At 37.2% G+C, this 19,034-nt stretch overlaps 1 protein-coding gene across 2 annotated transcripts; it reads left to right on the top strand.

Annotated features, from left to right (window-relative positions):
- Positions 1-48: 48 nt before the first annotated feature.
- Positions 49-17,348, top strand: LOC132130666 (ELMO domain-containing protein 1-like). Of its 2 annotated transcripts, none has more exons than XM_059542444.1 (11): positions 49-195; positions 5,161-5,234; positions 9,702-9,847; positions 9,965-9,993; positions 10,625-10,722; positions 10,827-10,956; positions 11,079-11,212; positions 12,104-12,172; positions 12,894-12,944; positions 13,381-13,514; positions 15,389-17,348. In XM_059542444.1, the coding sequence occupies exons 2-11, from the start codon at positions 5,218-5,220 to the stop codon at positions 15,562-15,564; spliced, it is 984 nt and encodes a 327-aa protein (XP_059398427.1). In that variant the 5' UTR covers positions 49-195; positions 5,161-5,217; the 3' UTR covers positions 15,565-17,348. The 2 variants fall into 2 exon arrangements, with proteins under 2 accessions (XP_059398427.1, XP_059398428.1); XM_059542445.1 differs by lacking the exon at positions 49-195 and adding an exon at positions 4,848-4,904.
- The last annotated feature ends 1,686 nt before the right edge of the window (positions 17,349-19,034 follow it).

Raw genomic sequence — 19,034 nt, 5'->3', positions numbered from 1 at the left:
ATTTATATAAGACTCTATGCACGAGTTTTGTCTTCATGTAAAGGAGTGAGAGGTCTTCTCAGCAGAGCTGCATTGCGATGCTCTTAAGCGCCCGCCCTCTCTAATTCACACGCTCATCATGGAGGAATAACAGCTACCTGCTTTTAAAGAGAGAGGAGGACAGGCTAATTCCCATTCCCAGCGACGTCTTGAAACGTATGTTCTTGTCATTTATTTATCTTTTGTCAGACTCGATACGCTCTTGTCACACGACCGTGTGTGTTGTAACGCCTGTATATATCCTTAACAGGCATCTATTAATACTTTAAAGACGATCACTCGTGAGTTCTCTCTGTGTTCGGTTTATTAGCTTTTCAGCGTGAACAACAACTGAAAACAAAACTGTCTCTCCTCTTCAGCTCTGTATATTCCCTCTAGATCATTACCAGTCCAACAATGACACCTCTTGGTCATTACCTGTCATTACATCTCCCCCCTAAAAGATGTTGCCCTTCTTAGTTAACATGAACGGTTAAGCAATAACATCTCTCTGGCTTAACAATATTTTGTTTTGTAAAACACAACTGTCTTGTTATCTTCCCACCTCAACGGTGTCTAATGAAAATAAACATTACTACTGTTCTTACAACTAACAGTACATTTCCTTTGCAATAACTCAGAACATTTTTTTTTCAAAGTCCATACACCCCATTTTCTTGATGGGATTTACCCTCCCCCTCCTCCAACCCAAAGTCCATAATCACAAGTCCAGTTTGTCTGGGCTTTTGCTCACTCTACCAGAGCGAGTAATGGTCACAGTCCCTTGGGTGGGTGTGGGAGTGTTTAGTGTCTCACCACTGTGTGTGTCCACAGTGTTCCTGTTTTCAGGAACAAACTGGTCAGGGCTCTCAGTGGCAGGTGTGAATGTTTTTGGTATGCCCTGCAGGTGTCGCCGGTTCCTCCTGTAACGGTCCCCTCGTGCCGTCTCCACGATATAGGACCTTGGAGTAGAACTGGAGCTGCGCACGACCGCAGGCATTGTCCACTGTTTCTGTCCATTCAACTTTGTTAGCACCTGATCCCCCGGGTTCAGTGGGGGTAGAGTCCTTACTCCGTTCCTGCGGTTATAGTAATAGGCTTGCCTTTGCTTAGCTGCAGCGTCAGCCTGTCTGATCACATCCTCATTAGGCCAGTTCGGTTTCAGATTGTCCTGCAGGGTGGGCAAGGTGGTCCTGATTTTCCTTCCCATTAGCAGTTCAGCAGGACTGACTCCTGTCGACGAAGTGGGTGTGGCTCTGTACACCATCAGGGCAAGGAGAGGGTCCTGCTGTCTCAGGATAGATTTCGCTATCTGAACTGCCCTCTCTGCCTGCCCATTACTTTGAGGGTAGTGTGGGCTGGAAGTTACATGAACGAAGCCATATTCCTTGCTAAACTCCCTCATCTCTGCTGAAGATAGCTGGGGCCCATTATCGCTCACTATCACTTCCGGAATGCCAAAACGAGCAAATGTGGCTTTCAGCTTTGCTATAACTTGGCTAGTAGTGGTTGTAGGGAGATTCAAAATCTCCAGGTATCTAGAGTAATAATCTGATAGTACTAAGTAGTTTTGCTTCTTACTCTCACACAGGTCTATAGCCACTTTCTGCCATGGCCTACAGGGCAGCTCGCTGGGTATTAACGGCTCCTTCCTCTGTGTGTTTCTATTTTCTCTGCAAAATGTACACTGCTGTACTGTTTTTACTATCTCATCAGACATTCCAGGCCACCATACAGATTGATAAGCTCTTTCTCTGCACTTTACCAGGCCTTGGTGTCCATCATGGATTCTCTCTAAGATGACCTTCCTCATTTCTGTTGGAATGACAATGCGGTTGCCTCTAATGACCAAACCATCTATCTCAGATAGTTCTCCTCTCACTTGGTAGAAGTCTTTGACTACCTCAGGCACCTTTGCAGCACAATCAGGCCATCCTTTCCGGATGAAGCCTATGACCGTCTGGAGCTGACTATCCTTTTCAGTGTGCTGTCTTAGCTCTGCCATCCGGTGAGGTGTGGCTGGGACCTGACTCATGACAGCCTCGATGTGTGCTGCCACCTCCACATGACAGACCCCATCCCCACAGCATGGCTCTGGGCTCCTAGACAGTGCATCCGCCACTGCTAATGTTTTGCCTGGTGCATGTTCAGCTATGGCATTGAAGCGCATTAATCTCATTAATAGCCTCTGGCACCTGATTGGGACACAGTCTAAGTCTTTACTGTTCATGAGAGGTACCAATGGTTTGTGATCAGTAACCAGTCTAAAGCCATCAAGTCCATAGAGGTATTTATCAAACCGTTCACAGGACCACACGCTAGCCAGGCACTCCTTCTCGATTTGTGCATACCTTTTCTCCGCGTCACTTAATCGTCTTGAGCAGTAAGCCACGGGCTTCCAGTTATCTCCGTGCTGCTGGAGAAGAACGCCGCCCAGCCCGTAGCTGCTGGCGTCTCCTGACACTATGGTGGGCTTGTTGGCGTCGTAGAAGGTAAGTACCGGAGCTGTGGCTAGTGCAGTCTTTAGGTTCCTGAACGCCTCGCACTGAGCAGGTCCCCACATCCACTCCTTGTCTCCTTTCAGTAGTTCGTACAGTGGGTGGGCCACTGTTGATAACTCTGGAATGAACTTGGCTAAATAATTAACCATTCCTAAGAATCTTTTGAGCTCAGTAGCATTTTGTGGCTGTGGAAAGTTTCCTATCCCCGCGACTTTATTTGGGTCTGCCCTGACACCTGACTCGTCGATTAGATGACCCAAAAAGCGAACCTGTCTCTGCTTGAACTTACACTTTGCCTGGTTTAACTTGAGTCCAGCTGCTTCAATGACCTTTAACACCTCGGCCAGTCGTCGGTCATGTTGCTCCTCTGTCTCTGCATGAATCAAAATATCATCCATAAAGATCTCTGTCCCTTCCAGGCCAGCCAGAGTTTCTGACATTTTTCTCTGGAAAATTTCGGGAGCACTTGTTATTCCAAAAGGAAGACGGCGGAAAGCATATCTCCCAAACGGAGTAATAAAAGTGGTGAGCATCCTGCTCTCCTCGTGTAGAGGGATCTGATAAAATCCACTTGCTGCGTCCAGTGACGTAAACACTTTTGAACCAGCTAACTTTGGCATTATTTCCTCTACTGTGGGCAGGACATACTTCTCCCGTTTCACCGCTCTGTTCAATTTCCCGAGATCTGCACAGATGCGGACCTCCTTCTTATTGGGTTTAAGCACCGGGACCATAGCAGCGCACCACTCTGTCGGCTGTGTTACTTTTCAATTATTCCCTCCTCCTCCATGCGCTGCAGTTCCTTTTTTTACCAGTGGTACTAGTGGCAAGGGTATCCGCCTGGCTGTCGGCACTGCATATGGCTGGGCATCATCGCGCAGGGCTATTCTGACTGGCTCTGTTTTCAATAATCCGCTTGATCCAAACACACCACCAACCTCATCCATCCTCTTCACTAGTCCCATTTCCACTGCCTCCTCGCGGCCCAGTAAACAGCTTTTTCCATCTGTCACATACACCTTTAGGGAGTACTTTCTCTCTTTATAGCTGGTGGTACCCTGGAACATACCTATGCAGCTGAGATCGCCTCCTGGGCTAACAAAACGTGTGTCTGGAGGTTCTAGTTTTATTTTAGGAGTCATCTTTTTAAATGTATTTCTATCGATAATGGTAGCGTCGGCTCCTGTATCAATTTTAAAGGTTACTACCACATTATTTACAGGTAAGCCTACAGTCCATGTATCAACATTATCTTCCTTATCCACTGCTCCTAGGAAGTACGTCTGCCCAGGCTGTTCGCTTGTGACTTCTCTCACTGCTTTAGAATGACATTTACGCTCCCAATGTCCTCTTTTGTGACACTTATTACACTTGCTTTTTAATGCAGGACAATGCCTTTCATCAGAATGTTGTGGCTTACCGCACCTCCCACACTCCTCTTTTGTGTTGGGTCCATGGCTGTTGTTCTCACTTCGCTGAAACTTTTTCCTGTGCTGTCCAACCTTCCCTTTGACAGCATTTACATTGTCCAGCTGAGCGTCTGGTCGATTGGTTTGAAGATTAACCTGCCGCGTTATTGCCTCTGTCTGACGCACACTTTCAATCACTTGAGTCAGCGTCAGGTCTGCTTTGAGCTGGAACTGGCGTGAAAGTTCCTTGTCTGCTATTCCCACCACAAGACGATCCCTTATATGTTCATCTCTTGTAGTCCCGAATTGACAGTGCTCTGCTAACTCATATAATGTCCTAATGTACATTTCTGCCGTTTCTCCGGATTGCTGACTCCGTTGGTAGAAACATGCGCGCTCGTGTATGATGTTGCGTCGTGGAATAAAGTAGTCGTCAAATTTTTTTATGACCACTTCAAATTTCTTCTTGTCATCTTCCTCTGCAAACTCAAATGAACTGAATATCTTTTCAGCTTCACTGCCCATCGCGTAGATCAGCGAACTTACTTGAGTCTCGCCATCATCTTTGTTTAACTTTGTGGCTAACCGATAGCGGCAAAATCTCTGTTTCCACTCTGGCCATTCGGTTGGGCTCTCAAACTTAAACTCGCTCGGTGGGCTAAACTTCGCCATGGCTTCTATAAGGGTACCGACACACAGCTTATTCTGACACCATGTAACGCCTGTATATATCCTTAACAGGCATCTATTAATACTTTAAAGACGATCACTCGTGAGTTCTCTCTGTGTTCGGTTTATTAGCTTTTCAGCGTGAACAACAACTGAAAACAAAACTGTCTCTCCTCTTCAGCTCTGTATATTCCCTCTAGATCATTACCAGTCCAACAATGACACCTCTTGGTCATTACCTGTCATTACATGTGTGGTATACAACAGAGCAGAAGAACACCTATTGCAAGATGAAATGGTCTCGACGGTAAATGACTCCGGGGGTCTGTATTATATAACCCATAATATTTGAATCCAGTACAAACGGCTCATCTGTCATGAAATAACGCGTCAGACATTAAATATATACTCGTGGATGTGTAGACCTTGTTAGAGCAGTTGCCCACGGCAACGTCTTAACCCGCCTCGAGCCACAAGACATTTCTGTCCACGACAGCTGAATCCAATGCAACGATTAAATAAACATATACTGTGGTTTTTCTTTTGAATTATGTTTTGTGCAGGAGGTCAGACCATCCGCGAATGTGAGTTACACTGTTTAAGCAAAGCAGACAATCGCGATGAAGCATTTTCTGAGGTAAGTACGTCTTTATTGCTTAATAATAGTGACATATTGCTTCTTATTGCTTAGAAACTGAAATGCCATTGTTTTCATTTTCCATTTGTAAAAATTCACATTAAATTCACCGTTATACTGATTTTACATTGCATGCTTTGTAGTGTGGCCCAATTAGCCTCTGTCATGGATGTGGAAACAAAAACAGAAACGAAATAAGTATTCATTATTCTTATCAGGTATTATTATCATCATCATCATCATCATCAAAATAATAGAATGGGCTTATACTGCACCATAATAACAAAAGGCTAATAATAATTAGTGTGTATGTATATATAGTTATTAATAATATTATTATTATTAACTGTGACAAATATGTTGAATAATGATTATATTATGAAATATCATCAGATATAATTGCTATTATGTAACATTGCCAAATCATATATACATACAGTAAAGACCAAAAGTTTGGACACACCTTCTCATTCAAAGAGTTTTCTTTATTTTCATGACTGAAAATTGCAGATTCACACTGAAGGCATCAAAACTATGAATTAACACATGTGGAATTATATATGGAATTATATACATAACAAAAAGTGTGAAACAACTGAAAATATGTCATATTCTAGGTTCTTCAAAGTAGCCACATTTTGCTTTGATTACTGCTTTGCACACTCTTGGCATTCTCTTGATGAGCTTCAAGAGGTAGTCACCTGAAATGGTCTTCCAACAGTCTTGAAGGAGTTCCCCGAGAGATGCTTAGCACTTGTTGGCCCTTTTGCTTTCTGTCTGCGGTCCAGCTCCCCCCTAAACCATCTCGATTGGGTTCAGGTCCGGTGACTGCGGAGGCCAGGTCATCTGGCGCAGCACCCCATCACTCTCCTTCTTGGTCAAATAGCCCTTGATGCCTTCAGTGTGACTGTACAATTTTCATAGTCATGAAAATAAAGAAAACTCTTTGAATGAGAAGGTGTGTCCAAACTTTTGGTCTGTACTATATATATATATATATATATATATACAACCCGAATTCTGGAAAAGTTGGGACGTTTTTAAAATTTTAATAAAATGAAAACTAAAAGACTTTCAAATCACATGAGCCAATATTTTATTCACAATAGAACATAGATAACATAGCAAACGTTTAAACTGAGAAAGTTTACAATTTTATGCACAAATTGAGCTCATTTCAATTTTGATTTCTGCTACAGGTCTCAAAATAGTTGGGACGAGGCATGTTTACCATGGTGTAGCATCTCCTTTTCTTTTCAAAACAGTTTGAAGACGTCTGGGCATTGAGGCTATGAGTTGCTGGAGTTTTGCTGTTGGAATTTGGTCCCATTCTTGCCTTATATAGATTTCCAGCTGCTGAAGAGTTCGTGGTCGTCTTTGACGTATTTTTCGTTTAATGATGCGCCAAATGTTCTCTATAGGTGAAAGATCTGGACTGCAGGCAGGCCAGGTTAGCACCCGGACTCTTCTACGACGAAGCCATGCTGTTGTTATAGCTGCAGTATGTGGTTTTGCATTGTCCTGCTGAAATAAACAAGGCCTTCCCTGAAATAGACGTTGTTTGGAGGGAAGCATATGTTGCTCTAAAACCTTTATATACCTTTCAGCATTCATAGAGCCTTCCAAAACATGCAAACTGCCCATACCGTATGCACTTATGCACCCCCATACCATCAGAGATGCTGGCTTTTGAACTGAACGCTGATAACATGCTGGAAGGTCTCCCTCCTCTTTAGCCCGGAGGACACGGCGTCCGTGATTTCCAACAAGAATGTCAAATTTGGACTCGTCTGACCATAAAACACTATTCCACTTTGAAATAGTCCATTTTAAATGAGCCTTGGCCCACAGGACACGACGGCGCTTCTGGACCATGTTCACATATGGCTTCCTTTTTGCATGATAGAGCTTTTCGTTGGCATCTGCTGATAGCACGGCGGATTGTGTTTACCGACAGTGGTTTCTGAAAGTATTCCTGGGCCCATTTAGTAATGTCATTGACACAATCATGCCGATGAGTGATGCAGTGTCGTCTGAGAGCCCGAAGACCACGGGCATCCAATAAAGGTCTCCAGCCTTGTCCCTTACGCACAGAGATTTCTCCAGTTTCTCTGAATCTTTTGATAATGTTATGCACTGTAGATGATGAGATTTGCAAAGTCTTTGCAATTTGACGTTGAGGAACATTGTTTTTAAAGTTTTCCACAATTTTTTTACGCAGTCTTTCACAGATTGGAGAGCCTCTGCCCATCTTTACTTCTGAAAGACTCTGCTTCTCTAAGACAAAGCTTTTATAGCTAATCATGTTACAGACCTGATATCAATTAACTTAATTAATCACTAGATGTTCTCCCAGCTGAATCTTTTCAAAACTGCTTGCTTTTTTAGCCATTTGTTGCCCCCGTGCCAACTTTTTTGAGACCTGTAGCAGGCATTAAATTTTAAATGAGCTAATTAAGTGGATAAAAGTGTAAAATTTCTCTGTTCTCAGTTGCTACTTTATCTATGTTCTATTGTGAATAAAATATTGGCTCATGTGATTTGAAATTCCTTTAGTTTTCATTTTATTAAAATTTAAAAAACGTCCCAACTTTTCCGGAATTCGGGTTGTATATATATATATATATATATACACAGTACAGACCAAAAGTTTGGACACTTTATATATACTGTATTTTCCGGACTATAAGTTGCACTTTTTTCATAGGTTGGCTGGTCCTGTGACTTATAGCCAGGTGCGACTTATTTATCTAAATTAATTTGACATGAACCGAGAGAAATGAACCAAGAGAAATGAACCAATAGAAAACATTACCGTCTCCAGCCGCGAGAGGGCGCTCTATGCTGCTCAGTTCTCCTGTAGCCTACCACTGAACACATAGAGCGCCCTCTCGCGGCTGGAGACGGTAATGAGTTCTCTTGGTTCTTGGTTCTAAATAAATGCGACTTATAGTCCAGTGCGACTTATGTTTTTTCCCCTCATCATGTTTTTGGACTGGTGCGACTCATAGTCCGAAAAATATGATATATATATATATATATATATATATATATATATATATATATATATATTATAATGACTTTATGATGACTTTATGATAGTATTCTGTAGTATTGTTGAAATATCCTAATTATGAAATATTAATAAACATAATTATTAGTGTTATTATTTGTAATAATTTTTTATTATACATTTATTATAAAATACTGATTATGTAATAAGTATTAAATATTGCAAAACATTTTTAAATATCCTGAAAGTGTTGCTGTTCGTGAAAACTCTTAAGGATATATAACCCCCTTTCTAACTCTGATACAAATGTTTGTGCTCCCATCTTGACAGACCATAGTGAAACCTACATCAGTATGTCAATGCTTCATATTAGAGATCCAACATGAAAGCTGGTGAGATTATATTTGAATCCCACCCTCAGTGGCCTTTTCAACTGCTAACATTCATTTACAGCAGCAACTCTTAAAATGTAAATAACTGATAAATACCTTTTAAATAACAATCCCTTGATGAGTCATCCACTGCCTTTCAGTTTTATGTGCTTTCCTATCAACCAATCCTCTTAATTATATTGTTTATAATAAATTATATTGAAAGGAACTAAACCTAATAGGAAGTCGCTCCAAATGCACCAGTATAGATTTGTATTTCACCTAGACGTTTAAAGGTTGAGACTGCTATAATGCAATATCAGACCTGGCAATTATTAAAGTCCTGGAAAAGGGATTGAATAACCTTTGGAACACTTCATTTCTGTTCAACAGCTTTGATAGACAATAACACCTTTTTTACAAAACACAGGTTTGACCGCAAATTTAATGCCCATGGGAAGGCGAGTATATCCTGTGAGCAGTAACTCTCAACACAATCAGCAACTTGATTAAAAACAGGTTTATTCCTAGTCCAGTGTGTTTCCTGTAGTGAATTAAACTGCAGTTAGATTGGTAAATAACATAGATGGATGGAATCCTCCTTGCATTGATTCAAAACAGATGCATATAGTAGACAGACATGTTAGTAAGTCCTTTGGTGAATACATACTGCTTGGTACATGCAGAATATGAAACCTGTTTAAAGAATAATACTTTCAAAATGATATTTTACATTCATCATGCAGATCTTTGTAGAACTGTGACCCACTTCATTATCGTGGCCCATTTATCTCTGTCTCGAATCACAGACATGCATCTTACAATGGGGATTAGGCCAAGCTTTTGTCAACATCAGACCATTATAGAAAAATAATGTGCATTTCTCTTTGAACAGTTTGAGCATTGTTAATGGAAAACACATCTGGTTGAGTTATTCAGTTCAGGTTTAGAGTACTCAAATATAATGAGCTTTCAAGATACCTCAGTGAGTACGCTTTATTCTGGGACAGAATACACAGGTGTATTAGACCTGTTAGTATTGGACATTTTGTTCAGGCCTCTTTATTTCTCTGAAACTTCTAGGGTCCTGACCCAGTTACTGGTGGTGCTTTACTGTAAGTGTTTGTGGCGGGGCCTGAAGTTTGTCATCAGGAAGGTGACAGGACGATGTGAGCTTCAACGGATCTGTTACAATAACAAACCTGGCGCTCGAAGGACCCTCAAGATTGGTAAATACAATCAGTGAATTTAGTAGTAGTACATCTGCATGAAAAAAACAAACAAAAAAACTTATATTTATAATATTGCCATTTTGATATTATTTTGTGTGTCTTTTAATTTCACAGAATCCTCACTCAAATGCTCTAAACATGAGGTGAGTCATGAACTTTGATTTTTTTTTTACACATTTATTACATCACATTTATTGTATTATTGTATTTATATATTTACATTTTATATATTTAACAGTATTATTAAATATTATGCATTTAAACATTTTTGTATTATAAGTAGGATTATTTTAATATTATTTAAATTGTTATATTATTAGCTACTATTTTGCTAAGACTACAATAGCATTTATTTTATATTTTTGGGTTTATTAGTTTATTAAATTTAGTAATTTTGTTATGTGCTTTTGTCATTTTTATGTCTTTTTAAAAACATTATCTTCAATTTATTTTTATTTCAGTTTTAGTCATTTTATTACTTCAGCTTACAGTATTGTAGGTCAGTTACTTACCAAGGCAACATTTTTAATTTTTCGTTTATTATTTTAAAGCTTTTCATTTAATGTTTATTTTATTTCAGCTTTATTTCAATTAAAAAGTAAACAAATTGTATTTGATACTATTAATTTTAGTAACAATAACAATACTGGTTATAATCTGATTTAAGCCCCATATGAAACTACAAGAAGGCTAAATCATTTCACATACTCTATTATGCTATTTTTTTGTATATTATTAGCTAATATATTTCTTTCAATTACTGTACCTCCATAGCTTTTGCAGTCTGCCGTCAGTGTTCAGCCAGATTCTGTAGAAAAGACTATTGATGATATAATGTCCCTGAAAAAGATCAACCTTGACACTAACCCACAGTAAGGATCCCATCATTTGCTGATATACTGTGTGCATTTACAGATAACTCTCTGTTAGGTCTTACTTTTTGAGCACATATGCTGTATTTCTTTTCTTCTTCCAGGCTTGGCATCTCTCTCCAGGCTTGCCTGCTCCAGATTGTGGGTTACCGAAACCTAGTAGTGGAGGTGGAGAAGCTGCGTAGAGAGCCGTATGACTGTGAAAACCCAGCACATGAGGAGATGCTCATGAAGGTATTAGAAGTAACTGACTATTAGCAGTTGCCAGCCTTTTGATGGTTGTTTCTAATAACTGTGTGCAATTCACAATGTAGCACAGCATCTCGGCCATAAGAGATTTTTTTTTTATTCACCAGCTGTGGAAGGAACTCCGTCCTGATTCTCCTCTCTCTGGACGCATCTCAAAGCAATGGTGTGAGATTGGTTTTCAAGGAAACGACCCCAAGACTGATTTCAGGGGCATGGGTCTCCTGGGCTTGCACAGCCTACTGTGAGTAGAAAACCTGCTGAAGTGAAATCAGGACATAAACATTCAATCTTTATAGTCATTTAAACGCATGTACTTAAATTAAATTATCTACTTATTAATCTACTTATACCAGATCTTAGCTTCTTTCCAAAACATACTGTGCCTTTGCTGTCTAGTAACTACACAGGCAGCTTCCTATGAAATATCTTAACCATCATGGAACCTCATAAAAGACCAATTTGAAATGTTCTACATAGGCTTTTGCCATTAAAATAGACATTAGCATGTTGCTAAGCTAACAACACAATACCATAACAGGATAAATATTAAATGCATAACTTGCATTGTGTAAAATAAAGTAGTTGACTGAACTGAACTAGCTTTTATCAGTTAGCAATAGACTTTGACATTAGCATGTTGCTAAGCTAACAATACAATACTCTAAGCAATAAATATATAATGTACATTGGGTAAAATAAGTTTTTAATTTACACTGAACTTGTTTTCATCAGTTAGCAAAATATTTTGTTGTTAGCATATTGCTAATGTCATAACACCATAGTTAAATAGCCTATATAACATACGTTAGGATATATATATATATATATATATATATATATATATATATATATATATATATATATATATATACACAGTATATATATTAAACTAAACTAGTTTGTATCACAAAATTTTACTAATGTATGTATAATCAATATTTAGTTTGGCTTAGATTTTTCACTGAGATTGTTGCAATGCCTTAGCATTTGCTTAGGTGGCATAAACAAGTTGCTTAGCTTTTTAAGCACACTTACTGAACTGTATGTGGCCTTAAAATCCAGTCTACATAGGCAACTCACTAGCTTTTTGAACAGAACAATTCAGTTGCTAATTTCCATCTTTTATTTGCAGGTATTTTGCAGAGCATGACAAAGCCACTGCTCTCCAAGTTCTTCATGACTCCCTGCAGCCAAGACACAGGTCAGATCCTTCAGATAGTCCTCTTAGGAGGTTACCATGTATGTACATTCAGTTATGTACTCCGTTATGGTATATTTTCCCATCCAAAAGAGTATCAGTGATTGGCTTTAAGACACGTTTAAGCTTTAAACACACATTAGCAAACACACACCAAAAGCAACACACAGCATCAGGATCTTGCCAAAGGATGTCAGTTAGTGTGTAGTTCCCCAGAAAGCTCTTATCAGTGTATTGCTTTATACTGTGTGTGCATACCATGTTTATTTTAACAGGTGATTTTTTTTTTTTTTATGCCGTGCAATCGATCTCACCTTCAGCATGCATGTCACCATCATGCACCCACACATTCCTTTTTTTCTGTTACTGCTTCTTTTTTATTCCCATCACTGTCATGCACAGGAACGTTCCCAAAGAGGAAGCCAGGTACTCCATCTTTGCTCTCTCCGTAAGAAATTAATTTGATCATTTTGCCTCATTCTAATGGCTGTATTTTGTTGTTATTTTTTAAATCTCAAAACGTCCAACCTCACCTCACTCTAAACACAAGGCATTATGCTCCATTATAACGTTGGTTAGTAGCTGTGAATGCTTTCTCTTTTCTACAGTGAATCTCACATGTGTAATTGTCGTCGTTTATAGTTGACTGCATTATAGTCAATGTTTAAGGACTATTAGCACAGGACTGAATGGACACACACTAACATTTTGGTTTTTCACACAGCAAGATGAGCAAAGCTGAGTGGGACAAGAAGACATACGACAAAGCGATTGGGTGAGTTCAGAATATTGCAAACTATTGCATGGACTACAACAGAAATATTGTGCAGTTTTTTGTTTGTTTGTTTTTTCCACTTGGGCTAGTAAGCAACCAAAGAACCAGTTCCTAAATCTGTGAATGTTAAAAATAATTCTGGTGTGTATGCAGCGCCTGAACCCTGCTTGTGTGTCAGCACTGTTGCTTTGTGTGAGGATTTGAATCAGGCTCTTCTACTTGTCATGAGCTTTCAGGGTGCATTAGCTCTGATGTGTAACCTGTTCAATCACTGCGCTGCAGACGTGGACACACAGACACAATTAAAGCACAGAACAGATGGAATCACGCACACACAAACACCGGCAGTGTCTTAACTTTTTATGATGTTTATTTACACTAAAAACTATTTCTTTTACATTGTGTTTTGTGATGACCCAAATCTTTTGTGGCACAGATACTCCTTTGCAATAGTTGGCATAAACATCACAGACCTGGCATATTCCCTGCTGGTGAGCGGCGCTCTGAAGACTCATCTGTACAATGTTGCACCAGAGATGCCAAGTCTAGTGCACTTCCAACAGACCTTCTGTGAGTGTTATCATAAGGTCACCATTGTTGTCATTGTGAAATCAACTATTGTTGTAGATTTGGATTTGGATTTATTTGAACATGTAAAAAAAAAAAAAAAAAATACAAATAAAAATTGATATACATACAGGCTTGTATACATATATAAAATTAAAATAACAGCCAAATTAACCATGTACTTCTCAGCACAATCTTTCCATATTATTGTAAATGATTCAAATTAGATATTTTCATGTTCAAAAGGAGTAGGAAGAAGTTCATAACAAACTTTTCAGGTCCTACCCCATTTCTCTATTTTTATCCTTTAATTAAATACAAAACAATTTGATGCTTCACTTATATATACATCTTTACATACATCCTATATCTACCTACCTTCTGTTCACATAAACCTATACATAGATACAGATGCATACACACACATTCCCATTTTTTTCTTATTTCTTTTCCATTTATCTATAACAAATCAAATAATAACACCTCCATACTATACTTAACATGTAGACCAATGAACCTGTATACAATACTATCACCTCAAGTCCTTTTCGTATTCATTTAGTATATTCAGTTTAAATAGTCTTTTAAAATTACTTATTGTTGTACATGATTTCATCTCTTCACTGCAGCTGTTCCATACAATAACTCCTTTGGTTGTGATGCATTGATATTTAGAATTTGTTCTTATAGATTTCTTTTTAAATACAAATGTTCCTCTTAAGTGATGATTACTCTCTCTCATTTGAAACAACCCTTGAATACTGTACGATAGCTGCTGATTATTTATTTTATACATAATTTGTGCAGTTTTGAAGTCAACAATATCTCTGAATTTTAGTGCTTTTAATTTAATAAACAGTGGAGTAGTTGGTGCTCTATATGTGGTTTTATTTACAATTCTTAAGGCTCTCTTTTGAAGGATAAATATTGGTTCAGTGTTGGTTTTGTAAGTGTTTCCCCATACCTCCAAACAGTAAGTAATGTAAGGAACTATGAAGGAACAATACAACATATACAATGTTTGCTGATTTAATAGGTAATTGATTTTATATAATATAGCAATTGATTTGGATATTTTAGCCTTAATATAATGTATATGTGGCTTCCAACATAATTTTTCATCAATTATTACTCCCAAGAATTTAAGTTCTTTTACTCTTTCTATTTCAATATCATTTATCTTAAGCTTTTTGTTAACAGTTGTAGCACGATTACCAAAAATTATAAATTTAGTTTTACTTAAGTTCAGTAAATTAAAAGTGTAAGTGAAATTAATAATATATAAAACTATTTTTATTATAATTATTGCTATCATTATATTTGTAGTCAAATTATACAATTAAAAATTATACTATATTGTACAACTAAATTATTATTTTTTGTATGTAAATTAAATAACAAAAAATATTAAAAAGATATAAAACAATGACATTTCAATTTATCTGCATGCTATACTTTTTCTATTTATTAATAAATTTAATTGTATAATTTGTATAAAAGGAATTTCCCTAAAAGAGCATAGATAATAATAATAACATTTCTTCTATATACATAATATATATATATAATATTGCATGTGTATATCAGTCTATAAATCTGCTCTATTATTATTAATAATGTTATTTATATAATTGGCATAAAATGAATTCTACAAAAGATTGTAGATACTACTAATAAAAATTATATAACAACAATAATAATTTAATTTATATTTGTAGTTAAATATTGGCTCTAAATTACAAAATTAAGTTTAAGCTTGCTAAGTTTATTATATATTAAGTTTATTATAAAATTTAAATTACATAAAATAATAAATATAAATATGTAAATAATTACTATATATTTACTTTATTATTATTATTATTTTTTTTTCTAAGGTTATCTGATGCAGGAGTTCCACAGGTTCTGGATGGAGGAAGATCCATGTGACATCATGGAGTTCAATCGCGTGCGCACCAAGTTCCACAAGCGCATCCTGAAGCAGCTGAAGAACCCTGACATGGCACTTTGTCCTCATTTCACTGCCTCTGACCTTCACCTGGTCAACCTGTAGCTTTCCATTCATCTCAACTCTTGTGACCTTTCACCTTCTCATTCTTAATGTCCATGTCTCATTACTGCCAACTGCTTAGCCGTTCTCGTTCTCATTTATTCTCACGCCAATGTCTCCTTCAGCCCATCCGACCACAAGTAACTGAAGATCACCAGCACTGCTGAAGACCATGTTGATTGTATGTGCGCATGGCAACAGTGCACCACCTTACAGCTTTCACACTGATTGTGATATTTACAGCTATCTGAATGTGGACGGGAGAGATATCTCCAGATAGGACAGGGCTCCCTATCCACCAGTAGGTAGAGCTGTTGGTACATATTAGGTAAGACTGAGCTTGCGAGAGTTTCTACACATATCCACCGCATTAGGCTGCACTGATACCAGGCACACTTCGAAACAAATGGCCATTGTTTATATACACTATCATATACTTTCAGAGCTGTTATATTAAAGAGAACCTTTGTTTAATTATTGTAAGTCTTTTAAAGGAATATACAAGTTTTAGTTCAAGTTAAGCTCAATCAACAGCACTTTTGGTATAATGCTGAAAAAAATTTAAAAAAGGAAAAATCTAGTTTACAGCGAGGCACTTAAAATGGAAGTGAATGGGGCAAATTTATTAATTGAAAAAAAAAAACACAGTTTCAGAACTGTAGCCACAAGATATACATGTTAACATAATTTTAAGTCTGAAAAAATACTACCCTTTTCTGTGTAAAGTTATTTTTGCAATTGTAAATAAGATGATTTAAACAGATCAAATCATACATACATTTGAATAGAATTCATGCAAGTGCTTTTATGAGATTAGAGTTGTCGAATTTCTGATTTTAAACACTTTAAAATTGGCCCCATTGATGTCCACTGTAAGAGGCTCACAGTGACCTTGATTTTTTTTGTATTAATTTTTTATTAAAAACAAAAAAAGAGAAGAGCCGACATTAAATTTATGTGGTAATCAACAATGTCAATGAGTAATCATAACCATTATCATCACCCTCATATTCTGAATCTCATTCTTCTATCATAAACTTACAGTATATAGACTACTACATGTTGCCAAGAAGCAGAGCTTAAAATCAAATATTTACTTACCAAATATGGTAGGATAATGTGTGTTTTGTGAATGTTATCATGCAGAGCACATGATTGTTTTACAAATGTATTAGTGTTGATGTAAAAAAAAAATAATTATATATATATATTTTTTTTAATGTATGGAATGTTCCATTTTTCTGTTCTAGCACCAAAGCAATAAGTGATGTTTAGAACAGTTAGTAGAAACATTTTTGTTTTCTTTTGCACAAGTGGTGCCTCTATTGTATTATTACTAATTAGCATAATGTATAACTAAAGTTTAGCCCTCAGTGTGAGTATTTCAGGCATTCTTTGGTCTCTTCAGCATTTCTTTTTTAACTTTTACAGCTGTCACATCACAAATGCATGTTGTTCTTTAAGTTTGTCCATTAACCCTTTAACACGATGGATGGTCACAGGGTTTGCCTGGATTTTGTTTTTGCCTGCAAAAAGTTTTGTTATCAGAATGTCACTTAAATTTTAATGTTGTTAATCGGTGCGATGAATGTCTTTGCTAATGACAGTGTTAAGCAGCTTATTTTAAATAGCTATTGGTTGAACTGTTGTTCCACATGATTTTTAATGTGTAAAAAGTGTCCTATATTTCTCATTGCAGCACTTTTACAGACAAGACAGAAGTTGTTGTACACAAAGCCTTAGAGGTGGAATACATCGAAACATTAAAGCTCATCATTATGCATTGCCGAATGTTTTTGTATCAGTTGGGTTTTTGTGTTCTCTTTCACATGTGTAAATAACTTTTTTCCCCACAATAACAATGCAGGATCCTTTATCAGGAAATTAAATCATAGCTCTGGGGTGCTTTATAAGTCATTGTACCTCTGAATAAAAGGCTGCATGAAATAAACAAAACTGAATTAAAGCCATACAGTAATATTAAGATAATAATGAAAAAAAAGCACGTAACAAAATTACTTGAAAATAAACCAAAATATAAAAATAATTTTAGTTTTACTATAATAGTTTTACTGACGACACTAAATAAAATGGCCACGAACAAGCATACGTGTTGTTCTGGCAATAACGTTTAACTATTTTCTGTCAGGACTGTTCATCCTCCGATTACTGAAACACTATTTATAAAAGATATAGACTGGATCTACTAGACTGGACTGACTGATCTGTTGCCAGTTTTAAGATGGGTTTTGTGCACTTTCAGCTGGTCAGACTGGGAAACCATTTTAGCTAGAAACCCGTTTTTAGGCCAACAAACCTGTTTTAAGATTCTTCAAAAGTGCCTCACCTGAGACTACAATGCCTGTGTGATGACAGTCTTCTCATAAACACAGGTTATGGTTAAAAAAGGACTGTTATCTGTGCACTCGCAACAGTCCAGGCCTAACGAGACATGACAGCCAATCTGACATCAGACACACTCTGTCACATGCAAGTTCCTGTTTCCCCAACACGTGCCTTATTGTGGAGCGGCCTGTGACATCATTTAGCATAATGTCCAAACATTTCATGACAGGGATGTCGAGAGGCATTAAGAACCCTTTTAGCATGATAACAAATAATAATATGAGCTCAAAGTGAGACGGGGCAATGCATTAACCAATACATTTTTCACTGAACACATAATGAAGGATTTTGCGTATTACTTTATGATGATTGTTTTAAAATGGCTTTACTTCAAGCATTCTGTACTTTCCACCTATGCCCTCTGCAATAGGATGTCTAGAATGACTTAAAGGGTTACTCCACCCCAATAGTCAACATCCCATAGCCTGCCAAGTAAGTTACACTATCAAGGTCCAGAAAAGTATGAACGACATCATTAGAATAGTCTATCTGCTATCAGTGGTTCAACTGTAATTTTATGAAGCGACGAGAATACTTTTTGTACGTGGATGGACTATTCCTACAATGCTTTGCATACTTTTCTTGACCTTGACAATGTAATTTACTTGGAATGACATAGGGTTAAGTGATTAATTACAAAATGTTCATTTTTGGGTGGAATGTCCCTTTGATAACATGCGACTTCTAGTATGTATTGTAGTATATACTGAAGTATATACTTAATATCAAGTATGCAGTAAATACTTTAGCATTCAGTTTTGTATCAATCACTGTCTGGTTTCATTGGATATGTCTGAAATTAAACATTACTTAATACTTCACTAGTTTTTGTTTACTGTTTATTATAGTGTATACACTGTAGGCTCTTCTGATCATGTGTGCATGGAATAACATATCATACTAACCCTACTAAGTATGATTTGCATTATACTTAATGATGCCTGTCTCGTTTCATTGGCTAAGTTTTGTCCTAGTATAAACACATATTTTAAATAATAATTGAACGATAACGATTCTGGAGCTAAAACCTAAAGATAATTATGAAATGTGGTCTCTGCACTGTGCTC

Source organism: Carassius carassius, chromosome 47 (assembly GCF_963082965.1).
Source record: "Carassius carassius chromosome 47, fCarCar2.1, whole genome shotgun sequence".
Taxonomy (NCBI): domain Eukaryota; kingdom Metazoa; phylum Chordata; class Actinopteri; order Cypriniformes; family Cyprinidae; genus Carassius; species Carassius carassius.
This window is presented reverse-complemented; position numbering and strand designations above follow the sequence as displayed.

Coding starts and splice junctions, on each gene's coding strand:
- LOC132130666 (XM_059542444.1), top strand. Junction 9,994..10,624: donor TCAAATGCTCTAAACATGAG/GTGAGTCATGAA, acceptor GTACCTCCATAG/CTTTTGCAGTCTGCCGTCAG. Junction 10,957..11,078: donor ATGAGGAGATGCTCATGAAG/GTATTAGAAGTA, acceptor TTTATTCACCAG/CTGTGGAAGGAACTCCGTCC.